This window comes from Columba livia, chromosome 9, assembly GCF_036013475.1.
Source record: "Columba livia isolate bColLiv1 breed racing homer chromosome 9, bColLiv1.pat.W.v2, whole genome shotgun sequence".
NCBI classification, from domain to species: Eukaryota; Metazoa; Chordata; class Aves; order Columbiformes; family Columbidae; genus Columba; species Columba livia.
The window spans coordinates 13,476,270-13,502,778 of NC_088610.1; the positions used below are offsets into that span (position 1 = coordinate 13,476,270).

The 26,509-nt window shown below is 47.1% G+C and overlaps 2 protein-coding genes across 8 annotated transcripts in view; one reads left to right on the forward strand and one right to left on the reverse strand.

Moving 5' to 3' along the window:
• On the reverse strand, positions 1 to 18,236 carry LOC102092790 (D-beta-hydroxybutyrate dehydrogenase, mitochondrial). 5 transcript variants are annotated; one of them, XM_065073930.1, is made up of 5 exons: positions 17,685 to 17,946; positions 13,699 to 13,809; positions 7,566 to 7,707; positions 3,919 to 4,071; positions 1 to 2,297 (listed from the first exon to the last, which is right to left on the reverse strand). In XM_065073930.1, exons 1-5 carry the CDS (start codon positions 17,805 to 17,807, stop codon positions 1,816 to 1,818), a joined length of 1,011 nt encoding a protein of 336 aa, XP_064930002.1. In that variant the 5' UTR covers positions 17,808 to 17,946; the 3' UTR covers positions 1 to 1,815. The 5 variants fall into 5 exon arrangements, with proteins under 5 accessions (XP_064930002.1, XP_021155806.2, XP_064930004.1 ...); XM_021300131.2 differs by lacking the exon at positions 17,685 to 17,946 and adding an exon at positions 16,784 to 17,650; XM_065073932.1 differs by lacking the exon at positions 13,699 to 13,809 and having other exon boundaries at positions 17,685 to 17,947.
• BDH1 (3-hydroxybutyrate dehydrogenase 1) overlaps positions 17,771 to 26,509 on the forward strand; it is a 16,118-nt gene continuing 7,379 nt past the window's right edge. The window contains exons 1-4 of one of the 3 annotated variants that reach the window (XM_065073934.1): positions 17,771 to 17,960; positions 19,191 to 19,322; positions 22,309 to 22,381; positions 23,669 to 23,779. In XM_065073934.1, coding sequence (XP_064930006.1) covers positions 19,240 to 19,322; positions 22,309 to 22,381; positions 23,669 to 23,779 — 267 coding nt within the window. In that variant the 5' untranslated portion in view covers positions 17,771 to 17,960; positions 19,191 to 19,239. Of the gene's footprint in view, positions 17,961 to 18,302; positions 18,463 to 19,190; positions 19,323 to 22,308; positions 22,382 to 23,668; positions 23,780 to 26,509 lie in introns of those variants that run through there. The other 2 variants (XM_005511687.4, XM_021300128.2) reach the window with 2 other exon arrangements.

The following is a 26,509-nucleotide window of genomic DNA, read 5'->3' on the forward strand; positions in this document are numbered from 1 at the left end:
TGCTTTACAAATCTCACAGTTTATTCTTCTCTTTGTGCAAATCAGTGCTACTTAACATTACTCACATTTCACAGTGCAAGGGGCAGAAGCGATTACAACACTGCTTCAGCTGCAGTTCAGTGGGATCGTTCTAAGTCATGGATCCCAGGAAATCTCCACGTCCTAATGATCTGGAATAGAAAAGAACTGCATGGCCAACATTTCCAGCAGTTGTTAATTGTGATACAAACTACCTCCACAGCATCTCCAAGGGAAGCCAGTTTTCTTCCTCAGGTATCACAGCATTCACGGCTGCATGCAGACCCCAAGCATTCACAGCCAGCAGCATATAAAAAAGTTTACGGCACAGTTTCCAAGTCAGACCTGGCAGGGACAGGTGTCAAAAGCCCAAACCATAAGCTCTTTTCATAGTCACTTTATGTCCCATAGGACAAAGCAGAAGGAAGTTTAGCAGTAGAAGGGAAGCTGGTCCCTTGAGGAGAGGGTGGGTCCCAGCCTGGCCAGCAGCTCCCGCAGCCGCTGGCTGCTCTGCCTGCGGCCACCACTGGGACAGAGGGAATGTGTGTGCAGCCAGGCAGCCCCAGGACTTGGAAAAATGATCAAAATCCCTATATATGGCCAACAGGAGAGACCCTTGGGGATACTGTGCAAAAGTAGCTCATACCAGTTATCAGGAAGTTCTCTGAGGAGACAATCACATGTGACATGGAAATTTCATTGTGCAATATTAAAAAAAGGAAATGTGCCACTTAAAGCACCCGTCCAGAGCTCATAGTCAGTCCACACTGGCTGCACAGTGCCCCTGTCACTGTGCAAGTGCAGAGGAGATGAAACCAAATATCTGATTCAGGAACGCAAGAGCAGCTTGGCAAGAGGGAGCTGCGCACAGGGCAGTGACATGGGGGAAGCAGAGGGACAGCTGGGCAGTGTCTGTGCCACAGCTGGGTAGTTCAGGCACGGGTATTTAAGGCAGAAATCAGAGGAGTCAATTTGTTTGCTACATCAGATTCAAGCCCGTCCAGCAAAGCTCCTCAGTAGTGGGTAGAGAGGCTGCAACTCCCAGTGCCCATGGGGACTGACCAAGGGATGGCTCAGACTTCACTCCCCATTAGAAGGGCTTTTCCTTGCCCAGCCAGTTTGCAGCCGCTGGCTCTGGCAGCTCCTGGCCACAGTGCTGGGAGGGAAGAACCCTTCTTGGCAGGGATCTGAACCCCCAAGCTAGGTAATGAGGCTGTTTGGAGGCAGTGGTGCTGTTTTCCTGGAAAAAGGAGACACAGCGCAGCAGAGCTTTCTAGCTGCATCAGGAAAACAACGTAAGGCTGTGACTGACCCATTTTCAATCAAATGGAAAATGCTGCTTTTGTTTCCCATTTTAGTTTCTCCCTTCGAGACATCTCATAGCAACAGCTTTGCTCTGCTATTAGCAGCCTGTCCTTGTAGGGAAAAGCGAGAGCAGAGCCCATTAATGCACCAAATTTATCACTGGGGGAACTCTGCTGACCTAATTACACTAGCCACATATTTGAACCATTATGTTAACTTTCATCTCTGTCCTCCACAGTTAAAAGGTAAACACCTTTCAACTTTAATCAGGACAGCAAGGAATACAAAGAGCAAGAATTAGAAAAACAAAAAACAAACAAAAATGTCACGCTGTTCTCAGCATCCCACGATGCAAGACTTGAAGCCATAACCCAAAGTGAAAGCTCATGTATCTACAGGGAAGGTGCATCAGCAGTGGGTGCAGACAGTCCTAGGTCAGCTCTGAGCTGCGCCTATGTACGAGCACTGGCAGGGTGCCTGAGGGATGGCCATTCACAAGGTGGCTCCTGGGACATAAAGCCAGTCGGCAATGGCAGTGGGCAGGTGAGTCATGACTTGCAGCCTCACCCACCAGTAGGTCTCCATGGGGTTGTAACGGTTGTTTGGGTGCGTGGAAGTGAGTGCATCGGTGATGTCATTCAAGACCAGAGACATGTCCTTCAGGCCACTGTTGATGAAGGACTTCATCAGGGCCACGTGGCGAGTGAAATACTCCCTCCCATAGTCCTCCTGCACGGTGTCGCTGGCTCCGCTCCACAGTGCCTCAGCCTGCTTGTCAATGCCATCTGCCGTCAGGATGCCCGTTGCTGCCACGAAGTTACTGGGCTCGATGAGGATGACTCTGACACCCCAGCGGTACATCTCCTGCCGGAGGCAGTCGGAGAAGGCTGCCACCCCAAACTTGGAAATGCAATAGCAGGAGCGAGATGGACTCACCATCCGTCCCAACATGCTCGTGATATTCACCACACGGCCTAGAGAGAAAAGAGGAGGGAGAGATGATGGGCTGCAGAAGCAGCAGCCAGAACATTCTAGTAAAAAGTTGCTTCATTGGATAATGCTAATTTGTCAAATCTGAATCTTGAAGAGGTATCCAAATCCCTTGTCAAGGAGCCCTTCACTCCTAACTCAAGCAAGGCTAGTCCTTGCTCTGACCTCCTCTGCAGGTGGTACATATGCCTGCCTCTGCTTTACAAAGCATAGAAAACATTTCCTCCTTAATTTCCAAGTAGGGAAGTACCCAGATCTTCTGAGGCTACTAGCCGTGTGCTCTCACATTAGTGTGCTCTGCTCCTGCATCTTGCTAGAGACATATTCAAGCTCCCAGCTAGCAGTGTTAGGAGCTGGAAAACATGCAACACAGCATAATGCCACAGAAGCGTTCTGTTTCTTTCTGTAAGCACAAAAGCCCATCTGCAGCCACTCGGCCTAACACAGCTCCGTGCTTCCAGACCTGAGCTGGATGGCAGAGAACCAGTGGAGGTTTCTCTGAACCAGCAGCACAGGCAGCACAGCCTGCTCACCCGGGAGAGCCCAGAGTGCTACATGACTGGGACTGAGAGGAGACTTGATGTGCTGCTATGGGACAGGAAAGAGCAATTGTCCTAATTGCCACCAGCGGCCCATGCCAGCCCAACTGCAGAACTCTGGCAGCTTGTGCTAGATCCTGCACTGTCTGATGGGCAGTGACAGCAATGGCCACTCCTCTGTGGGTGGCTCTGTCCTTCCCCAAGACAATAAGTGTGCAATTTTGGTTTCAGATGCACTTAGAACCAGGCCCTTGAAATCTCACCAGCTATTTTTACAGCCGTGGAGCATGACGCCCTTCTGCAGCTTGCAATTTTAGCTGAGAAATAAGTGGGTAGCTCTGCAGCTTGGAGGGACTGCAAGCACCACATGCTGACCTGATGGGTAAGCTACCTTTGGTAGTGAGATGGGGCTTGGTTAGTCAGTACTTAATTTCTGGAAACAATATCTGAGAAATCTTTTCAGTATAACCTCTTTCTGTCCTCACAGAACACACAGCTATGCCAGCATTCTCCCACATGCAAAGTAAAGAGGCTCTTCTGAAGTCTGCTTATACATATTTTTTATTAATATAAACCAAAGACTTTTGATAATACTGTTGTCTTGTAAGATATTAATATCTAAATGGCTGTTATTGACTCTCATTTATACCACCACTGCCACTCTGCAGTCACCTGCCAAATGACAAATATGAAAGGAGAATATTCAGTTATCAAAACATAAGCATGTGGTGGACTCTGTAGTCCAGGATTATCTTGTCTGGCCTCCAGTCACTTTTTCAAAAGGTGTCTGGAGCCCTGTGTCACATCTGCCAGCACTGCACAAAGGTCTCTGATATCCTAGGATGTTTAAGATAGCACCTGGACTGCCCCAAGAGTGGCCTGTACTACCAAATGCTTAGACCGCATGTTGAACCCTGCTGTCTAGTTCACTTGCATACCTCAGACACCCTCCTTGGACCACACAGACATTCCTTGAAGCACAGCCTGAGTCATGATTTTTAGTTACATCTCTTCGCTGTGCTGCAAAAGCTCTCTCTTGAGTCTTGCCACATTGCCCAGCACGTACCTTTAGCTCTGCGAATGAGGGGCAGGAAAGCCTTTGTCACCCTCACAGTGCCCCACAGGTTGATCTCTGCCACATTCTTGTAGTTGTCTAAAGTTGCAAATTCCACTTCTCCGAAGGTTGAGATGCCAGCATTGTTCACCAGGCCCCACAGACCTGCCAACGAACACACAGTCAAAGAGCAGAGCAGAGTGTCACAGAGCAGTGACTTCCCTTGTTTTCCAAAGTAATCCCACCCCTTGACACAGAACAGGGCACTTTTGTAGAAAAAAAAGTTGTAGAGAAAAAGCAAGGAGATGAAATACAGTCTTGATATATCAGAAGTGAAGCCAGTGGGACATGTTTAGAGCACCAGGGAGAGTGATGGGGTAACATAAAGATTGCCTCTCCAAATGTCTCCCCTCTAAGGTCAAATTCTGTCCTGGGGTTTTGCATGGCTGGATCTGGCTGACCCTCTTTTATACCTCCTGCTGGTCCCAGGTTTGTCTTTACTCAGTGACTCTATCATGGCTTTTGCAATGTGGAAGGGGGCTGGACTTTCCCTCAATTTAAAGAGAAAAAAAAAAAAAAAAGAAAAGAAGGAAACAAATACATTTGATTTCAAAATCCCTTTCACAGCTCTGACTCATTGTTTTGGAGAGTGCATGGTATTGATCTGCAGGTTCATGGCCCAATTAACAGCTCCTGGTATTAGTCCAGGTATTTAGTTTCCCTCAATCCTAACTATAGAACAACACAGCAAACTTACAACCAACCCTTAAAACTTGAACTTAATAATGAACATCTTTTGTGCATGCAGCCCTGTCACAATGAAACTGACTGCACTTACCAAGAGCTTCTGTACTGAGCCCCTCACATGTCCAGCACTTAGGTGGTCACTGAGGACTTGACCCTTTGAAAAGATTACTGCAGGAGTCCCAGTGGCAAATATTTGTATGATTGAGTCCATACTTCATGAATTTGTTGAAGCACAGGACTACACAGCCATAAACTGCAGAAGGAACAAACAGAAGAGCCGGAACAAGATAATGGGGTTGTTCCTCATTAGATGTCTTGCCATACACCATAGTTATTTTTCACCGTGTAAGTACCCAGTTGGAGTTGGGGCCCCTTTCCACTCCCTGACCTTCCTCTCACCACCAACACCACACACAGGGCTAAGGAAGAGTCTCCATGTCCGAGGAGCTCTGACATTGCTATCAAAAGCACACACATCATGTCACCCTGTCGATAAAACTTATCAAGCTCTCTCTCAAAAATGTTTGGGCTGTTTGCCCTGCCTCTGCTCCTTAGTTTCCCTGCCCTGAGGTATGAAAGTCTTTTAATAACTTCCAGCCTATATTTATTCATAGTCAGATAGTAACTGTTTATTGCACCAAATACAGCCCTCAAAGCAAATTGCAATATTGCACCATTGCCCAATAAATACCAATGGAATTTATCTTCCTGGTGCATTTAAAAACACCTGGATGCATTGCTAGACTGGCTCCCTGATCCTATGCCAACCCTCATAACCCTGCCCTGTTCCCAATCAAGTTCATTTTCCCTGAAGGCTGTTGACCAGCCATGTATAATGGACCACGAAAGCTGTTTAGGACAACAGCTAAGTTGTGGTCTGCAGCAAAACCCAAGAAAACATCTTGCTCACCTATCCTTCCATTGTTATTAATTCAAGTTTCTAAATGCTGCAGTCAGATAGTTCTATTCCTGCTCTGCCCAAGATCCCCTTCCTGTTGCTCCTGCACTTACGGAAGCTGCCAGCTTTAATGGGTCAAGATAATTCCGAAAATCACACTCATCTGGCAGCCAGCAGAGCATCTCAGCCTGAAGAGGGTCCCTCGTGCTGCTGCAAAGCAGGCTCTAATTGCTAGCAGGAGGACCATGGAAACAGGGCATCTGATGGTGTAATTTCACCAGTAACAAAAGCCATGCAGAGCAAATTTGGCAGGGATTTAGGGAAGACCACAAAATACAAACTGTCAGTCCCAAACTGACCTCTGCAGAGCATTCCTTATTTTAAATTCCTCTACAACGATTTCCAATTTCTTGGGTTACGAGGTTAGATTTGGGGGACATTCATGAAAACATCACTTACAATAGCTCATTCTTGGAATGTCATTGCTCACCGATCAGGTCACGTTATGTTTGTATTCACAGGTACCTGGTCACAGGGCTGTTTGCTGGACAGCAATGTGTTTATCAAGCTGGGCCTTATCACTTTAATTTCTTTAGTGTCAACAATACAGTAGGAATGGCGTAAGATGGAAAACACACACGGACACTCCCATCGAAATGAGTTTAGCCTTATGTAAACAGCACAGTGAGAAGAGGTATAAAGGTACAGCACAAGAACTGCTCTGCACCAGCTCCTCTGGGGCCACGCTTGGGTGCAACAAGCACTTCTGTGCAAGGCACCTCAGTGCCAACCGTCTCTACATTCCAGTGCTTTTTATTGAGCACTATTTATTTGCAAGCCACAAACCTCAGTCACACTGCTGCACTGCAAAAGAAGCCTTTGCTGCTGCAAACAACTACAGAATAAGGCTCTTGAGCAGGAGGAACCGGTCCAACTTGCTCATCAAGGATGCAAGACCTCTCTGTCCCTGCTACACACAAGGTTTTGCAAACACTGCTGCATTTATAGAAGCAACAGAGCTGCTCCTTTACAAGCTTTCACGCAGGGGGATATGGCTCTGTGCCACCACTGCTGTTGCTGGGCTCTTCAGGAAAAGCTCAAGAAGCTATGAAATGTGTGACAAGGGCTGGGTGATTGCGTAGGAAGAAAAATCATGCAGAGAGAACATGTGTGGGAACAGAGCTTGTACATAACTCAGTTACATTTCATATGCTTGTTTTAGCAGGAAGGGTGTGCTCAGGTAATTGGCATTAAGATTAGAGCTACTGGTATTTACTAGCTTCATACTTGCTGTGATGAAGACAGGCCCATGGCAATTTTATTCATGCCGCAAGAGGAGCAACCACCCTCTAGCCACACAACCCACAAGTCCTGGAGCTACAGATGTGAAACTTCAGCCTCAGCCTGAGCCTACAGCTGCTGCCCAGCTTGCTGCTTCCACAGAGGCTACAGGCAAGAAGCCTCACAGCCTCACCATATGGGAAGAGGTGAGGTGGTGTCACACCATGCTCCATCCAACAGCTCCCATCCCATTGCCAAACCACTCACACGGGGAGCTGCTTGATACCCAGCCAAGTAGGGTTCATCCAGTTTTGTGCTCCAGCTCAGCACTCAGTTACACAAACAAGCTATACCAGCACAGCAGAGGGGACAGCAGCAAGCAGCCAAGGCCTGTCACCCCTTCACTAGAAGGGTCACCACAGAAAGGTCTGTGGGAGCCAGGAAGGAGCACCAGGAGGGGATCAGGCTCTGCTCACCCTATGCCCTTCACAGACACTTGAAGAGACACAGGCTCCAGTGGGCTTGCTGCCACACATCACTTTTTACAGGATGTAGAGCTAAGCCTCACCCTCTAGCTGGTCTTGGTCTCTTCCCATGTGGACATCACATCAATGGCAAGACAATTCTTCTCACTGACCCAGGTACAGCACCGCCTGACAGCCTCACACTGCTGCAAGGATTCCATGAGCACAGCAAAGAGCCAGCTGTGCTGGAAATGAATATCCCCACACACCTCCCTCTGGCTCCTTCAGGGTTCTCTTCACAAAATCCACAGCCTGAGCCACCTCCTGGTCACTGCAGACATCCATCTGTAGCACCTGCATGCGATCCGACTTCATGGTCTTCAGCTCCCTGGCTCCATCTCCATTCTTGTCCTGCTCAGAAGAAAAGGCAGATTTCCTGCTAAGACAGCCAAGGAACAGCAATGCAGCTCAGGGCCAGGCATGTTAACGTGGACAAGAAACAGAAGCTATGTAAATTGCACACAGAGGTGTAAACCTAGTGCACAAATAGGCACAAAAGCCACATGAACCAGCATGCAACCCACCATCATCTTCCTCTTCCCTCCAGCACAGCCCTGTATCTCCATCAGTGACCCACTGCTCTGCAGGGCCACACAGCCCCTGCTGTGGCTCCTCACACAGCGGGTTTCACACCCATCACACTGTCAAATCCCGCACCAGCCTGGGATAAGCATGGGTGACCCTCCACCGCCTCAGTCTCCATGCTGTGCAAACACTTGTACAGAAATCAGAGTCAGATTTTTCTAGGCTTGAAAGCAAAAGGCTAATTAGGCACCGTAGTAATCTCACTCCAAAATACTGCCTGGCTTCTAATGAAACAGTATTGCCAGAGCACTCTGAAAACAAGACAGCAGGGACACCTTTGACATACCTAGTAACAAACAGTCTGGTGCTACAGGACACAGCAGGAAACATTTACAACTGAACATACATAAGAAATATACTTGGCTCTTACTCCATAACAGAATGGTGCACAGGAACACATGCACAGTGAAGATCTGCCACACCACAAGATGACAGACACCAGGCATCAAAGGAGGAGATTCTGGCTGATGAAGCAAGAACAAGTCTGCCTTCCCTACCCCGACCCCGACACACATTACAGGTAACAAGAATACAATGGCTCTGCTTTCTTTTCTATTTTTTCCCCTTTCTTTCTTTCCTCCCTCCCTCCCACAATTGTTAGAGATTCTGTTACTATTGTGGGTTTTTTTTAGTCAAGCCTAAACACAGCTCTAATACAAAATTTTACCTGTCCACTTCCAGATACGATTGCTGTCTAACCCTAGCTCGGGTGGCATACAACAAATAAAAGTCAACAGGGCACAGATTAGCCATGCAGTTCCACAGCAGGCTTGAGATGTAATTCACCAAACCACTCCCCGAGTCACGGGCTCTGCCGCGCTGCGGAGGCAGGAGTTATGAATTGGTGAGTCACGGCGCCTGGCTGCCGCTCTGCCTCAGCGCTTGATACCGGCTCCCACAGCACAAGGGCAGCTGAGGTGAGGAACCCTCCCACAGTCACCCGCTCAGCCGCCTCTGCAGCCAGGATAATGTAAAACCATGGAACCACTCAGTTTTTCTATACATATCTCAGGCTGGTTAATGAACGTGGTCTACAACATCTTGCCTCCACCTTCAGTCCAGTGAGCAATGATGTGTAATGAAGGAAAAGAGCTGAAATGTCTCTTTCAGCCTTGAGCAAGACAGAGTAGCTTTATTTAAAATCAATATGTAGTTACACTGGAGGTATGACAATAGTAGGAAAGAGTTTCTGGCCCTATGGCTGCATAGCATTTCACAACTGATGTATTTCCAGGTATCACAAGAACAGCAAATAAAGACTTGAGGCTTTCTAATGCACATCAAACACAGTGACATGCTGTGTCTAGCCATCTTATCCAGCCACAAAAAGAATCTCTAAGAGTGGCATTACAAGTAGTTAATAACATTGTCACCAAAATATTATATTCCCTTTGAAATGTGCTATATCAATTGGAGTCACTTTTCATAGTTACAGACACCACCTCAGCTACTATTTAACTGTAAAATGAATTGCTTAACTCTTAATCAGAAAACCTCTTCACAAATGCAGCAGACATGTATTTTTATGGAAAGAAGTGAGTATCATCTTATGTTCTATGGCCTGCAGGGGTTGTAAGCACATTCCCTTTTCAGATACCCACATAGTACTTCTTCCTTGTTTTTTAAATGGCAGATTTGCTGGCTGGGAAGATACCTGGAGCAGTTCCCACGGGAGCAGCTAGGGTGTCCTACCTGGGATGTCCTTCGTGGCCTCGGGATGCACCAACAGCAGCCACACAGCAGTGTGAGCCAAGTGGGATCCCTGGGGGGGATCCCAGCAGCACTGGCCCAATTGCTGCTGCAAAAGCTCCCTCCACCTCCTTTTGCTGTCACTGTTTTTTTTTACTGATTTTTCTCCTTCCCCAAATTTCCCAGCTTTCCCTCTCCAGGTTTCCCAGAGCTGAAAGCTGCCCTGCCCCAGCCCAGCCTGCTGCCCCAGCACTCACCACAGAGACCTTCAGTGGGACTTCGCCATCCCCTCCCACGTCCCTCATTTCCCCCAGTTATCCTGCCCTCGCAGCCCTGTGCGGTTCTGGCTCCTGACCCACCCTCCGCCTGCCCAGGAAGCCCCACAGCCACACAAGCCCTCTCCACCCAGCAGGAGAGCCTTGCTCCAGTTTTTGGCTGCCTCCCCTTCCCCTGCCTCGCTCCTTTCCTGGTTCGGTGGATCCCAACACAGCTGGTGCTGAGGGACAGGGAGATCACACAGGGCCCGCCCATAACCCACAGAACCGTGGACTTTCCTCAGGAAGCTGGTGGGATTCAGGATGAGGTCCTGGCCAGCCCTTGGTCACCCGCAGTGAGGTGTCGGGGGAATCAGGAAGCCACAAACACAATGCTGAACGCCTGCGGATCCGGCCAGCTCGCTCCATCTGCGTCAGTTCCCCCTCACCCGCTGCTGCCTGTCCACCCGCTCCCTTCCTGCGTTTCCTAGGCAGAACACCTTGTACTTGTCATTACTGGTTTCCACCTAATTGATTTCAGACTCTCTCCCACCTATCAGGATAATTTTGAACCCTATTCCCCAAAGGCCCTGCAATCCTCCCTGTTTGGCACTTCTGTTTCCAAGTGAACTCTCTATTCCAGGGGGGACTTCCAAGAAAACTTCCCTGGGACTGAACAGCAATCACAGGCTAGGAGTATAAGTTTGCTCATGAGACTATCATGAGGGACTGTGTCAAAACCCTTATTCAGGATACATTTATTGCTTCCCCTTTAACCAGGCTGCAGCTTAGACAGAATGAGATTACACTGACATGGCACACTCTGTTCCTGGTAAACTTATTCAATGTGTATCACACTATAACCTAGACATTTGTAAAATGGACAGTGTTGCAACTTCATCCAGCACACCAAAGGTGAGCTGCCTGGTTGGGAATTCCTGAGCCTGGCTCCTTTGGGAAGACCAGCACCCATCCTCCCCCCGCCTTCTGGAAATCCCCCGGCCTTCAGGTGCTCCTGAAAATACCACCCATGGGGCAGAAATCACAACGGCTCATCCTTAAATGCTCTTATGTCTCGTCAGGCCTGGTGAACTCGAGCACATCCATTTATGCAAACATGCCCTGCTCTTTTCCTTTTCTTGCCTGCAGTCCTCATGAAAACTGCTGCAGTAGGCATCTGGAAACAATTATTTTTTTAGTAATATCACAGAAAGTAAGACAATGATTACTTCAACTGTTTGTGTACTTTCTACTCTTCAGGTTATTTTGTAATCGGTTTCTGCATGCTTTTCCATCTTAATACAAATATATTAACAGAAACTTTCTCTGTGGACTTAAATGTCCATGCTAAATGAAATTCCTTTTGCACTTGATCCTTTCCAGCTCTGTACCAGCTGCCTGCAGTACTCTCGTTATTCCTATAGCTTCATTTTTGACTGTCTGATTATTAAAAAGTTCCTCATGCACCTGGCAGTGTACCGTCTTGTATGTAATGTAAGGCCTTTCTGTGCTGGCTAGTGCATCAGGGATCCTTTAATTCCCAGGATAAAAGCACGCAAGTTAAGTGATGATGGAGTAACTAAGTGCGAACTAATAGCCTGGAACCTGCTCTATGACAACTGCCCCCATACCTGCTCCGACCCTGCAGTGAACCTCCAGGCAGCTCACACTCTTCTCTCATGACAGAACTTTCCTTGCATTTGTCACCAGCAATTACATGTGCATGGCCGGTTACCACGGGGCAGCTGCATTTCCAGCCACGTGCACTCCACTTATCAGCAATAACTATGAGCGATCTGACCCAACAGCTCCCTGCCTTCACTGACGGTTCCAGCTGCTGTTGGATCCACCATCCTTTTCTGCAGCCACGATGTGTTCCTTTTCTCAGAGCAGTCCGCTCCAGATTTATAACCATTTTCATCCCAAGCACAATCTACCATGAGATTTTCAGTAAGCTCCTGCACATCAATTTTTAAATTCCTAGGCTACAATCTCCCTCAACAAACACAAGGCTGTCCCATGAGAATGCTCCCTGTCCCAAGAACTGTAGAAAGCATTTGGCTGTATTAGTTTTACAAGAGCTATCCAGATAACTAAGTTACTACCAGACCCAGACCTTCAGATGCACCTAACAGCAGATAAAGCAACATTGACAATCTGGGGTGGGGGGAAAAAACCCAAAAAAATATTACAACTACCCAGGAGTTAAATCCTAGGACACTAAGTCCAGGTGTCCTGAAAATTGATTAACACACAAAACAAGAAAAATCACATTCTCCCACTCTCTGCCCCTTCAGGGTGCTCAGTCAATCTCCTGAAAGTCACCTGCAAATCAACTATGATTGCTGATGAATTTTCCACTACCACACAGAATATAAGTCCTGAACCATGAAAGTTTCGGCTCAGAGTAAGAAGCTGCCAGGCCAGATCAGAGGGGATGCTGAGAGCTGCCCAGCCATTCTGGCACAGGTGACCCTCTGTGACCAACAAGTATTATTTTTTTCCAGTCAATAAAACTAGCAAGTAGGGGGCTCACTTCAGGAGCATTTATTTTCTACATCTGGCTTCAATTGGAGCTTGGCCCTCCCAGCTCCACACTAGGGTGCTTCCATCTGAACAGCCCTCTCACACCACCTCATCTCTCCTTTCCTTTCTTTTCCCTATACCTGCTGCTCAGCAAAGTGAGTGCCTGACTTGCTATCACCACAGAGACAAGCATCCCAAAGCAGTGTATGACATGACTACTGAAGGATTTACAGAGCCTCCACATGGAAATTTCCAAATAGTGGCAATTTTCCAACAGGACTCTCTTGTTCTCAAGTTACACAATATGTCAGCTGACCATAACTTTCCCTTCTGGTGAAGAACGTAACCTCCGCTGAGATCACATGGGCAACAAGGGTCACCTTTTCTTCGTTTGTTCTTGCCCTCCACACTGTTCAAAAATCTGTGGTCATCACTCCCTGAGCACCTGTGCCAAAATTACCATCTTCAAATAGAGAAACAAGTAAGAAAGAACTGATTTTGAACAATTCAGGTCAGCAATTACATGAGTTTTGACTATCAAAACAGCAAAAAAAGCATAGTAAGGGTAAAAGCCCAGATGAAATGGAAGCAGAGCTGGCCCAGTTTATAAAGAGGATTACACAACATGGTTACCTGCAAAAGCTTGGACTGGGATGATGGGTCTGCAACCCCTTCTGATTCAGTGTGCCTAAACTGATTTCTTACAACAAGTGTGCCCAACATAGGTGGCAGAAGGTGAGACCTACAGATATCAGAAAGGTACTGAAATTTGTTTATTCAGCTATCCAGAAACTGAATAACTTCTACAGAAGCTCTAGAAGCACAGTTGGAAGACACTTTGGAAACAGAACCTCGACAAGACAGGAGAGGCAGCTTGGAAATGAGTTTGAGGAGAGTGTCCCTAAAGAAAAGTGTCAGAATGAGAGACAGCAACAAAACTGCCAGAGAAGAGAGAAAGCCATAGTGCCATAGCAATCTTGGACTATCAGGTTCATTGAGTGTGTTGCAATGCTGCTGAGAGGCTTCCAGCAGCGAACACTGCTCTGCTGTGCAAGCTGCTCTACACCCAGGCAGCTGACAGACAGTTCCTGCCCTAAGAAACTCAGAATTATAGGACTGACAGGATGCAACAGGCAGATGAAGCAATGGAAGCTGTCATGATCCCTGCCCTCTGCACTTCCCCCAGGTCTTGGACTATGGTAAATGAAGGCTTCAGGTTAAGATGATGTTGCTTAAGGAGCATTTTTCCTACAAGCAGAGAAGAATTTTGATCAATATTACTACTCACTGCAAGCAAGCATCCAGCAAAAACAGTAAATCCCTTTGCGTGGAGCTGTTTTGCCAAGGCATGTCCAAAACCTTTGTCACATCCTGTTATCAGCACCGCCTTCCCTTCAGCCTGCGTGGGGAAAGACAGTGACAATCCCATCAGACCCTGCCGTGCTGCAGGCACCCCCAGCACCCAGTGACACAGCATGGGAGCAGCTTGCAGCCCTGTAGCCAGGGCCAGCCCATGCTTGGGACGTGCAATTCCAGCTGCAAACCACAGTGGGCACATACCCGTTTGCATACTAACCTGACTGCAATCTAAACCAAACAGTTTCAGTGGAGCTTCTGCTGGGTCAACCAGCGTAAATGAGATGACAAGATTCCCATGTAGCAATGTAACCAGCTCCCAAATACTGTGAAATCTTAAATTTATTCCATTGCCAATCTGCAGCAACTTGTGTTGCCTTGATAGCCAAGCTACAACAGTCACTCTTTCTTTCAAGTATCAGTGGCCATAACAGAACAGAAACATTTCAAAAGCAGTTAGTGACCTACCAGCTCACGGGCATTACAAGAGCAGCACAGAAAACATTCAAATGACAGACTGTCACCTGCATGGACTGCACAGCAGCTCTTTTAGCTGCAGAGTGACTTTCTATGGTCTGCTCCCACCTACTCCCACTCTATGCAGTACTTTCCATGCCGTGTCTTGGTGTGCAGTAATGTGACTACAGGTCAGGATTTCCTCTGAAACACTGCAGTTTTCACAGGAAAAAATTATCAGATCCTACAGTTCTCTCCTACATTATTATCTTTTGACTGACAGATAAATTGAGAGAGAAGATTTGATACTCCATCTGGTATGCAACAACAGGCTTGTGATAGATCTGAAAATAGAATCCCAAATCCCAAAGAGAATCCTGTACAGAAACACTGCACCTTCACCCTCTTTCTTTGCTTGAAAGGCATCTCTCCCCGGCTCTTCCCACCACAGCTGTGGAGCAATGAACTCACAGAGCTGAGCCCAACTCCCAGGCACCCAGCTGCAGCGTGCACACTGCTCCAAACTGAAACCATGTCCCTGAGGCAATAATGTGATACAGCAATAAAGATCTAGATAACGCTGTAAGGAAGTGAGGTCACTGCCATCTCTGGGGACATATCTGCAACTAACATTCCCTGTTACTATATTAACCACAGCTGCAATATGAACACTCTTATTTCATACTACTTACACATGAATCGCACTGGCTTGTCCAGCCACTTTTTCAGACAGAAACAGGGCAACCACCAGTGCTCTCTGATCTCGTTTTGCTGACATGCGTGGTAGTGAAGCAGCAATAAGAAATAATTGCAGGGCGATAGCGATCAGAGCGTTACTGCACAAGCTCAAGATATGCAGGCAGCAATAAGGAGCTACACCCTGTCCTGTCCCGTTCTAGTTTTCACACTGAAGTTATTGTTTTCAAAGGTGAGTCATGGACTGAAGTCAAAATGAGAACAGACCAAAAGGCTATCCTGCATTCATCACACAAGCACCCACACTAACACTGATGCCTACAGGCAGGCAAAGAGCATCCAGCTATAGGCTGGCTCTAGTAAAGCTCTGAAATTAGCTACTGCTAAAGGACACACCACAAGTGAGAATTAAATATACTGTGTTCACTCTTAATCTAATTTACAGTGATACAACTCCAAGAATTATGAGGATCAAGTATGAACCAGATCACAGAATTTGCCAGGGTTACCTCCCACATTAATTCAGCAACCTGGCCCTTGGAGAAGAAAAGATGTGACTCTTCTCTCTGCCTTAGCTCCCTGGACCCTTTGCTGCTGAATCTTGAAGACAGAGAGCTCCTCAAATGGGCATAAATGAGCTGGAGATAAAGAATTGTGATCACCTCCAGAGCCCAGCACAGGCAAACACAGACGATACCCAATCCTCAGCTACCATTAGCTTTCTCCATCAGCTGGTCTAAAAAGGACACAGCTCAGCTGCAGGAAATAAAAGCAAATGGCAGGCTAGGCAGCTGGTTTTATTTCTCAGGTTTTTTAAAAAAAAGAAATTAAAACAACAACGACAACAACAACAAACACCAACCCAACCACAAACAAACAAAAAGAAACCCAACAAACCAACCACCAAATTGCACACAAGGTTTAAAAATCCTCTCAGCTGTCTGTAATGGGGAGAAAAGTGAGGAACAACTTCCACTATGAAAAGGTTCCTGTGATTCATTGTTAATTATTTGCTATTACCCTAATTGCTGGTAATAAAAAGTGACTACAGCAGAATGATTTGTAACAGACTGAGGCCCCAGCAACACTAACGAGCATGCAAAAACCCAAGCAATGTAACAGATCTCACATTTGTAGCTACCCCTGTCTTTGTGCCATGTCTGACGGACACAGAGCTTCCAGGATGAGAGCAGGAAGCAACCCCACTGCCAGCCAAAAACATCCTATCCCCAAAAGTCCTCCCAACACAGAAAAGCCAGATCATCCTTATCTCCTGAGAGTCCCAAGATTAGGCCTAACGGGCCCCACACCTGCAGTTTGATAAGGTCAGTCTGCAGCTTACAGTTTGACACAGTGCTGAGACAGACAGACAGGACTGGCTGCCACCTCTCTTGCTGGCACCACAGTGACCTTGATCAGCATTTAGAGGAACTTCATCTGCCTCACTTGCTGACCATCACGCCGTGCTCTCAGGAGGTAGCGCATAGGGGACAGCGCTCGGCGCACCGCGCTGCCAGGGCACCCGGGACTGCTCACAGTAGAGCCACTTCTTGTGCTGGAGCAACTGCTGTGGCGTCTGGGCAGGGTAAGACTGTCTGTGTCCTCACTGTGTGATCCGCAGCACTGTAATACACGTTCCACACAGTTCAAACAGCCCCGGCGAGGCAGCCCGATTTTAACCTGCAGCCAGCTCAGGTGCACACACCTCACTAGCTCTTCCTACAGGGATACAATCACTTTGTATTAGAACTTATTTTGCTCATGCAGGTGATCTCTCAAAATTATAAACAGTTATTGCAAAGGAGGGTAAGGAAAGCAAAGCTGCTCTGTCAGCCTCAGTCCCTCTGCACAGTGTGGGAACCCACCATGCTTTCCTGGCCTTCGTCCTCTTCCACTGTGCCACTTGTTTTCTGGATCCTGTTCCCTTTAATAACCTCCCATGACTATTTGCTTGTTATCAAACAGATTAATTTGAAGATGAGAGCAGTTAAACAGTAAACTTTGTGTTCCTTATTTCCAGGGTCAGGAAGTTGAGGTTCTCAATCCCAGGAAAAGGAACTGAACTATTCACCCAAGGGAAGGTATTTTTCTCAGGTGGGAGAGGGATGTGGCATGTCAGAGGAGCAGAGTTGATGGAAGGTGAAGCAGGAGGCTGCAGACAGGCTGATGTGGCTGTTTCAGAGGGCACGGCTGAGCTGGAAGCCCTGCAGCAAAATCTCATTCCCTGGCAGGTTCTTCCTGGTGCCTCTAGCAAGGTTGTCTGGAGCGTGAGCAAGGGCTCAGTTAACTCCAATCCAGCAAAAGAGCCCCAAACATTATGTGTTATTTTAAATAACATATAAAAGAGATTGGTTATGCCATTCTGATCCATTCACAGGGCTTTTATTCTTACACTCGCTTCTGAACTCAGACTATCAGAACAAAACCCACGTCCCTGCTGTTTCCCGAACCCACGGACCACGGCGGGTCCTGCAAGGCAGCAGGTGGCCGCACCGCAGCCAGCCCGGCGCTCTCATCCCGGGCAGCGCCGGTTCGGGCAGCGCCGGTTCGGGCAGCGCCGGTTCGGGCAGCGCCGGTTCGGGCAGCGCCGGTTCGGCCCGCGCGGTCTCACCGCTCCCGCCACAGGCGCGAGGCCCGCGGTTCAACTGCCGCCGGCAGCAGGAGCGGGGCTGAGGCCGCGGACGCCATTTTGGGCCCTCGGGGAGCCTCCCCCTGGCGAGCCCCAGACGGGGCCGAAGCCCCCCGGCCCCTCGCCGCGGTACTCACGGGCAGGGCGCGGCGGGCCCGCCGCGGCAGGAGGAGGAGGAGGCCGCGGCCCAGGCACCGCCCGCCGCCCGTCAGCAGCAGCGCGGCGCCCAGCGCCAGCAGCAGCGTGGCAGCGGCCTGCATCGCCACAACCTATCGCCGCCGTCCGCCGCCGCCACCACCCGCGCCCGCCCCGGCCCTTCCCCCGGCCCGCCCCCCGCCGCGCCCCGGCAGCCGGGGGCACCGGCCCAGCCTCATTCAAACGGCAGCAGCGCCCGCCAGTCCTGCCGGCTCCAGGTACTGTGGGGTGGCCCATTGCCGCCGCCTCGGGGCCTCCGCGGGAGGTGTGGGGGGGAGGCGAGCCGGGAGGGGTTTGGGCGGCAGTGGCGGCCTGGGCTGTGGGCTGCCCGCGGGGAGGGGGCGATCCGGGCGGGGCGCTGGCACAGCCCCTACGCGGCCTCCGCCCTCAGCCCGCCCCACGCTGACCAGGCGCGGGGGGCCGCGGGTTTCTCCGTGCCCCCGCGGGGCAGCCACGCACTCGTGCGCCCTTGGCGAGCGCGGGAGCCCGTTCCCGGCCGCGGGAGCCGCGCCCCTGCGTGGGGCTGGGCCGGCAGGCCCTGCCCGGGGAAGGCCCGTCCCCTCGTGACAAAATTCCTCACAAAAAACTGCGTGGGCAGCCACCGAGCTCTCGAATTGGATCCAAACCGCTGAATTTCTGAGGATTACCGGAGGTTGGCAGTCCTTCTGAGCCCAGACCTCTCTCTTCCGAGCTCGGTGCCCCCGCACTGCTCTTTTTGTGGTAATTTCACTCGTTTTCACTCGAGGCCTGTTTCCCAGCGGGTCCTGAAGCTGCCGCAGCAGCAGCCCAGCCTTCGGCAGAGCTGCAAATGAGCCTTAACAATTAGATACGGCTTTTCTGTGTTAGCAGAAGAGGGTGTGCATTAAGCTGGGGAGATGTGTGTAGTGAGCTGGATTGGTTTTATCAAAGATGCATACGATTTAAAATTCTGTACGTAACTCTTGTTCTTGAGCTGTTTTCACCCCATAGTGAGTTTAATGATCATTCCCAGCATCACCAGCTACTTTATTACAAATAAATGTATTTTTAACCACACGGCTGTACTGGCTGTAAAGCCCAAGGATTGCTTTGGGAACATATAACATCACCTGTGACTTGAAGTTATATTTTGGTTTAAAATTATTTCATATAGCTCAGTTGAAATAATATATTCCATGTAAGTACCTCAATTTTTAACTGTTTCAGAGAATACAGGTAAAAAATCATTAAAGGAGAAATTGACATTTTCTTTAAATACCTGCCTGCTTGTCAGTTTGCTTCTAATCTTTTTCTTTATTTAAAAGCATCTTGAGGTGGTTTAAGGTTGACCTGTTTGTCTCCGTGTGAGGGACTGCAAGGGGGAAAGATGAGTTCCTTTGGACTTTATTTTTCATGTTGAAATAGATGGAGTCAGCACGACTTACAAAATAATTGAGCAACTAAAACAGAGGTACTATCTTGTATTGCAGAGCTTCAGGAGAACAGTCTTGCTGTTGGTAGAGTGTGTTAACTGAAAACATGTTGGCTACTAAGCTGTCCAGGCCCCTCCTGAACTTCGCTGTGAAAGCCCTGAATTTCAAGGACCCAGGCAATGGCTTCAGGTGAGTAATTTGGTAGAGAAGAAGGAAGAGTGAGATCTTGAGTAAAACACACGTTGAGGGTTCATTTGACTTCAGTGGCACAGTTTATTTACAGAATCACTCCGTGGTTGAGGTTAGAAGGGACCTCTGGGGACCATCTGGTCCCACCAGCTGCTCAAGCAGGGCCTTCTAGAGCTGATTGCCCAGGACTATGTCCAAGTGGCTTTTGAATATCTCCAAGGATGGAGACTGCAATCTGCCTGGGCAGCCTGTGCCAGTGCTCAGTCCTTGAGCCGAGCACAGAGGAGATGACTCTGTATACAAGGAGGAGCTGGCAACATGTTGTTGTTTTTTTTTTACACTTGGACAATCAGTTGCACTCAAAAGAGTGTTGAGTAGAGCCTTAATTCATTGTCAAGCAAGGATTTATTCCTGAATATCAGCAAGTGGGCCTTGCCAGGTACAGTCATATATTTCTATGGCTTCGTTAGAGCAGCAATTAATCACATGAAATAAGAAGGTTGAGAGGGAAAGTTTTAGTGAGAAATGAAGGTGGGCTGAGTTATGAAGCTGGGTTTTTTTGAACATGAACAGAAAAATGCCTATGTAATTCTAATTCCAAGCTCTGAAAAAAAACCAACAACTTTTCTGTTGGTATATGAAAGGACCTTACTAGTCCAAATTCAGAGCAAGCTGAGTGCTTTCACTGGCTTTGCTTTAGAGCAGGGTTCCCAAACAATGGTTTGTGTACCACTAATTCTACATAAGCCATTTAAAAGTGGCTCATGACCTGCTAAGCAAGAACTGCCACCTCCAGTGTTGTTCTACTACTGTTGATAGTAGTGTTCAGCACCATCACTGTCAAGGATGGCTGCTGTAACAGGGAGTTGTAGAGACCCAAGATAGCTAAGCTGTTAGAGATCCTGTGCAAACAGACATAGGCCTTTTATCTCTTATTTACTCCACACACACCAAAGCTGCATCAGCAGAAATCTGCCGTAGCCTTAAAAATACAAATTAATGCTTTATTAACTTGAGAAAAGAATTTTCAGCATATTCTTTTCTTCTTCTTTGTTTTGCTTACAGTATATTTGTGCTTTGTGCATTTTGTACTCAGGGTAAAAATGTGTTGTGTTTTTGAAGTACATACAAGCTACTAAACCTGAAATCCAGCTGTTCATCTGAAAGGCAGTGTTGTCCTTATACAGATGTCTTAATTCCTTGAGGTAGCATTTACGTACTTGACTCTTCAAGCTGAAGACCACCTTTTTTTGGTGTAACTGTACAAAAGTGAATGCATGGTTACAAGCACAAATTCAGTTGGAGAACCATCTGTGCATTTTTATAGTCTCAGTTGTGGTCTCTAGAATTCAGTCATGCAGAATGACAAAAATGGCTCGTGGTACATTAGTGTACTGTGAGGGGGCTGACATCGCATACGTATCGTAGCTGTTTCCTCTGACATTCCTGCTGATCAGCAGCCGGTATCTATTTTATGCCCTTGCCTTCTGGTCAAGGTGGGCAGAATGCCAAGCAGTTATTCTCTAGAGGTGTCTGTGCACAGAGTGCTGCAGATCAGTGCTCTGCAGTGAAGTAACAGGACCCAGGCATGACACTGAAAAATAAAAATCAAGTTCATGCAACTAAAACAGAAGGTATTAACATTTTTGTGTACTTTGAAACAAATCAAGAAGCTTATTGTTGAGATGAAAGTTCCAAGCCAGGATTGCAGGTCAGTGATGTTAACACAGACTTCACCTGGGTACTGACCTTTGCAGCAGTTGAATTGACTGTAGCTATTTCAAGAGCTGATTGGGCTTGTGGCACTCAAATAAATATCTGAACTGTTGCAGAAAGGTGAGTGGACACCGTTGCCTGAATATAAATTGGCTTCTTTCCATCTGGTTCACAGCTTCTGCCCTAGCAGACCTTTTCCAGCCTTGTTTTCCCAAGATGCAGCTTAGAGGCCAGAGTGTCTGCAGGTTGCTGTTCAGTGTAGCACAGGTCAAGGTCACCCTGGGAGCATCTGTGATGTCTGTGCAGGGGATAATTGTGAATGGTTATGCAAATTTACTTAGAAGACAGAAGAGCAGCCTGGAAGATAAGCTCTGCTGAAGCATAGGTGTCATTAGAGGTGCCACAGGGTGGATGAAGTACAGCAAGTCTAGGGGAAGGCCAGAAGGCTCTGGGAGGGCACTCAGTGCCCAAAGTGAGAATGAAAAAGCTGATACAGTCCAGAGAGGTGGCTGGCAAGGACAGAGGCTGGTGTCACTCTGGTGTGTTGTCTAGGCTCAGTTTTGATGAACGATGGTAGGACCTAAGACAGTGTGATGCTACTGGTAGCATAGCTTTTCTAATTAGAATGTCAGTTCCTGTTGCTTTGCTCTGCTCTGTCTTTGTGAACAAGTTTTGTCTTCCTGCGAGTCAGACATGCTATGCAAAGGAGCTTCAGATCTACATGCCAAGTATTGCTCTAAGACATAGTATCTCTTAGCTTAAACAGTTGCAAAGAGGGAATAGAAAGTCTGAGAGTATCTAATAGGTAGGCGCTGCAGAGGAACAAGTGTCATTTAAGGTGACAGAAGGGTGGAGCTGTGTGTGAAACCAGTGAGATAGATCCAAGCAAATTCAATCTTGGGCAGGAGATCAGAGAAAATGCAGAATACTTTAATCAGACAAAGGAATAACTTTCCCTACCCCAGCTGTTGGAAGTGAAAGGACTGTAATGCCCATTTTGCGGGTGGAAGCAGCTCTGTGCCACCAGACCAGGAACTATTTTAGGATTCTTGGTAATATCCAGACAGCTTCTGCAGCTGGAAATAGCATCAAGGTCTTTGGCTCAGACTAAGGAGAACTGTAGAATGGATTGTCTTCTCAAATGACAATCTATGTCATGTATGTAGGCAACACTACATTCCTTTTCATGTGTATGGTGCAGCACCGGGGTATGGACAAGGTATTCCATGCCTGATTATTCTGTTGTGTGTGTTTGTTTGTTTTTTAACAGGCCTGCGGAGAGATTTTGTTTCCCTCTCTTGTCCCCACATGGCAGCCGCTCTTATGCAAGTGAAGTTGATCAGGTGAGTGTGATGATGGTTTCCAGCAACTAGTTCAGCTGAGCTGGGGTTTTAAAAATCCCTGAAGCCTGGTGACCAAATTCTTCTTTCTGATTTGCCAGAAAGTCTCCGAGCTGGACCTCTCCAGCATGCTCCACATTCTTTCCTAGCACAGAGCTTCCATTGACGTAGCACAGTACATGCTGCTAAGGTTGGAAATAAACAATCAGACTGGTGGGTTTTTCTATTTTTGAAACTCAGTCAGCAGATGAAATCTTGCACCTTAGAGTGGAGAGAATTTGCGTGACAAATTCTTAATAAAGCACTCTTTCTGGAGTGTGACTGTGTAAAGAGACATAACTAAATCGCTGTGTCCTCACCTTTTCATCTGGAGCATGGCCATTGTCTTTAACCACCCTCTCTCTGAAGGTGCTGGTTTGCCAGGATCAGTGCCAGGCAAGGGAGACGGGAAGTACTTACCTTCTTGCCTGTCTTGTGGCACAGAACTTGGCACTGTAACAGCACTGGAGCATGCACATCTTGCTCCATAACCCTGGGATAGGGTCCCAGAGGAATTCAGGTATGGCCCTTGCATCAGTGCTGGGCTTCTAGTGTGACCCTGATCAGTACCTGGGTATGCGGGGGAAAGTAAAATTTCACTTTTGTTACAAGAGATGAGTTGGAATGAATTTCAATTATTACCTCATCCTACCCACAGCAGTACCTTGCTGCATGTGCACTTTTTGTTGCTGGAATGTCTGATACACCATACAATTTTTAACATGGCACTTAACTGCTGCCCCTCTTTGGGATAGAAGAAGGGGTTTGGAGAAGGAAGGGGGTATATTTCTATTTAAATTGTAAGTTGGAAAAATAAGAATGCCAATAACCAAACAAAAAGACTGACCATGTAGTCTTAATTTCAAATATTAAACCCACTTGATTCTGCTGAGTTTTTGAAACCCTGCACTAGAGGGTTTATTTGCTAGAGAGAGAAATATGAGTGAGCAGTCAGTAAGGTTATCCTGTACCCTTTCTTCAGTCAAGCTATCTTTGCCATGCCCTACAGGCTGTATGGCACAGAAGAGTGGACTCCTTCCTGTTTTGAACATATAGGAATAGTTCATACAGGAGTGAACTCAGTACGAAACCTTCATATCTTGTCTTCAGGAGGCACTGGGTGGCAGTATCTGGCAAGGAGTGTGGGGAACAGACTGATTCTGGCCAAGGACATGGTTCTGTTCTGTGTATCGCAAATCACTGATTTCAAATACTCAACTCCAGTGTGTTTTGTTCTGTTTTGTTTTGCAGATTGGCAGCAAAGCTGTGCTTATAACAGGTTGTGACTCAGGGTTTGGATTTGCTTTGGCCAAACACCTGCATGACAAAGGTTTCATTATTTACGCTGGCTGCCTGCAAAAGGTAGGGAAAACAAGAACTGTATTCTTCACCTGTGGCACATGCACAGATACATAGGAAATCCAATCTTCCTTCTCCACTCTGCACAGCTTTCTGCCAAGGAGAGGGAGGGTGGTTGGTAGCCCAAAGGGAATGACACAGATGCTGGAATTTCATAGAGCATAACCTGGTCTAGACCAGAATAGGACTGAATGGTATCTAGGGAGGTTCTTATTTGAATCACAACATTGTAGTCTGTTCCGTATCTAATGGACTGGAACCCCAAATCTAATTTTATAGGCTTATCTCTAAGCAGATTTTTGGGTCAGGTTGAGTCCAGACCTTTGGCCCTGTGCTCAGACTATACGTATTTATGGAGGGTTTATTTTGATTGTGACATGGACCATGCCACCAGTGATTTTATGGCATGTGGTATGAGCATGTTTTTCTGTGTTCATGAGTACAGTTATACCTCAGTGTGTATTGAGGGTCTCCTGAAATCACTGTGAAGGTGACAGAGTTCTACTAGTGCAGATGAGAGCAGAATCAGGCCACAAATAGCTTTGTGATGCAGTTGTGATACACTCTTCAGGAGCGCTCTGTAGGGCAGTCAGAGATGCCTGGTCATGCAGAACGGGAGAGAGCTTTACCTGCTCTCTCCTTAAGAAGCACTGCACTTTTTTAGCTGCATGGCCATTTCCCACAGAAACAAACTCCTCGGGATATCTTGGGATGAGTCTGTTAGTTTGATCCTGATCTTTTAGCTCACTCATCACTATAAACATATCTTGAATAGTTACATTATTTAAAGATAATTTGCCAGGTGTTTTGTAAATGTTATTAATACTATTTCTGCTGTCAGTTTTTCCATTATTACTAAATTTTGTTTAAATTACTAGTTTCTTTCTGCTGCATTTTTTCAAAAGAGAAGTTTGTGTTTTGATAGCTCTGTACGTTGTGGTGTTTCAGCTTTGGGTCAAGGGTTTATATGTTAACCTGGGCTCCCTCTACAGGCTTTGCAGCAGAAAATGACACTTATAAATTCCTGGTTTTTAACAGGTGTCAAGAAAAGAGAGGGTAGATGAGTACTTTTTTGGCAGATGTTCCTATTCAACTTTTGTAACTGAAGATCAATATTAGAGAATATAAGAACGTTGCAGACTTAAAAAAGCCTGCCTCTGTGTTGACAGGAGCCAAAAATTTCAGAGCTGCAAAGTTACTTCAGCGTTTCACTTCCTCTGTCTGAGCTGCCAGAAAGACCTGATTTTCAGTGAGCATGTCTTTAACTGTCACTGAAACCTCCCTTCCATTTTGGTGTCTTCAGTACTCTTTCTACTGAATGCATGTTAGTGAAAAATCTTGGCCTCTGACAATTTTAGCATAAGCTGACATGCAGCAGCATGCCAGAACTCCTTTAGGCTTTGATCAATATTTATTTCCTTATCAAAAATCAGCAGAAAGCTATGCTGTGTCACTGTGTAATTAAATATTGCTTCTTTAGCTGGACTCATCCCATGTTTCAAAATCTGTGTGACTATGGTGAGACTGGTAACAGCAGCTGTCATCAGAAAAACACTAAAATGCCAAAGCTCCTTAGTTAACAGGTTGGTCTCCTATGTGTCTTCAGGCCATATACATTATGTACAACTGAAGCAACTCCAGGAGACTGAGTTGATTTCTCATTTTGCTACAGTTTTCACTAGGAAAACCGTAAGCAGAATTCTGATCAGACTGTAATTATTGCTGGTGCTGTTTTTAAGGGCAGAAAAAGCCTGTTTTGTTTTTAGATGCTACATAGAAGTGGAGGTAGAAATGAGAAGGAATATCTTTTGCTTGGGTATATTTGACCTAGCCCTGACAGAGAGGAAATGACTGTGAAACTTCAGTTTTACTTTGATGGGACTGTTTTTCACAGCACACTTGCACATCAGAAACATACTTCAGTTTGGGAAGCCGTTGTGTCCTCAGGGTATGCATTGTTCTAAGAAACATCGCACCCTTGTTGCAGATAAAAAATGTGTGCAGTGCTGACTCTTCATCAGGAAAGCTTTCCTAGAGTGGCCAGATCTTGAGCGCCCAATGTATTTTTACTGAAGAAAACCTGAAAGAAATGTTTAGTCACAACTGAGGGACCCGAAGATGGATCTGTGCTAACAATGTGCTATTTCACACACTATTTCTTCCTAACATTTTCACTGGTGAATATGTTTATGTGAGCATTGTGTTGATGTTTCATTGCCAAAAGACAGTGGTAGCCTGGATCCAATGAATGATCACGCTGCAGCTGTCTTATTTTTTCCTCTTTGGTTAATAGCTGGAGGAGCCAGCTGACCCAAGATGATGAAGGTATTTTTCCATCAGTATCTGTTACCAGTGGACATATGTGATGTTTGTTATGGCTGTCAGGAGTGTGGTGGAAGCCCTGTTTGCTTTGCTTTGTGTGCTCAGGCCTGCTGGGGCTTGCAGGGGGATGAGAAGGCAGAGGTTATCTGAGCAAGCCAGCATGCAGGCCAGTTACTGTAGGGCTCATCAAGAGTGCTCAGAACCACAGGGTGTTACGTAGCACTTCAAGGACACACTGATAAAGATAGAAGGTGAAGCCTGTGGGCCCCAGAGAGTGACCGTAGAAAGGGAAAGATGAGGCACTGGTGTGCTTTCTCAGTATGCAAGAGCTGGGTCCTCCCGCCGTTGGGACAGTGCACTCTGGTGCTGATAGCAGAGATATACTGGTCTCTTGGCATAGCATGAGAAGGT

Excerpts from the sequence above, each read along its gene's own strand:
- LOC102092790 (XM_005511691.3), bottom strand. The coding sequence starts at position 13,980 with ATGCAAACGGGTATGTGCCCACTGTGGTTTGCAGCTGGAATTGCACGT. Across the intron at positions 4,072-7,565 it reads CCTGAAGGAGCCAGAGGGAG|GTCTGTGGGGCCTGGTGAAC; the intron begins GTGTGTGGGGAT and ends GTTCGTTGGCAG. Across the intron at positions 2,298-3,918 it reads CCTCATTCGCAGAGCTAAAG|GCCGTGTGGTGAATATCACG; the intron begins GTACGTGCTGGG and ends TTTTCTCTCTAG.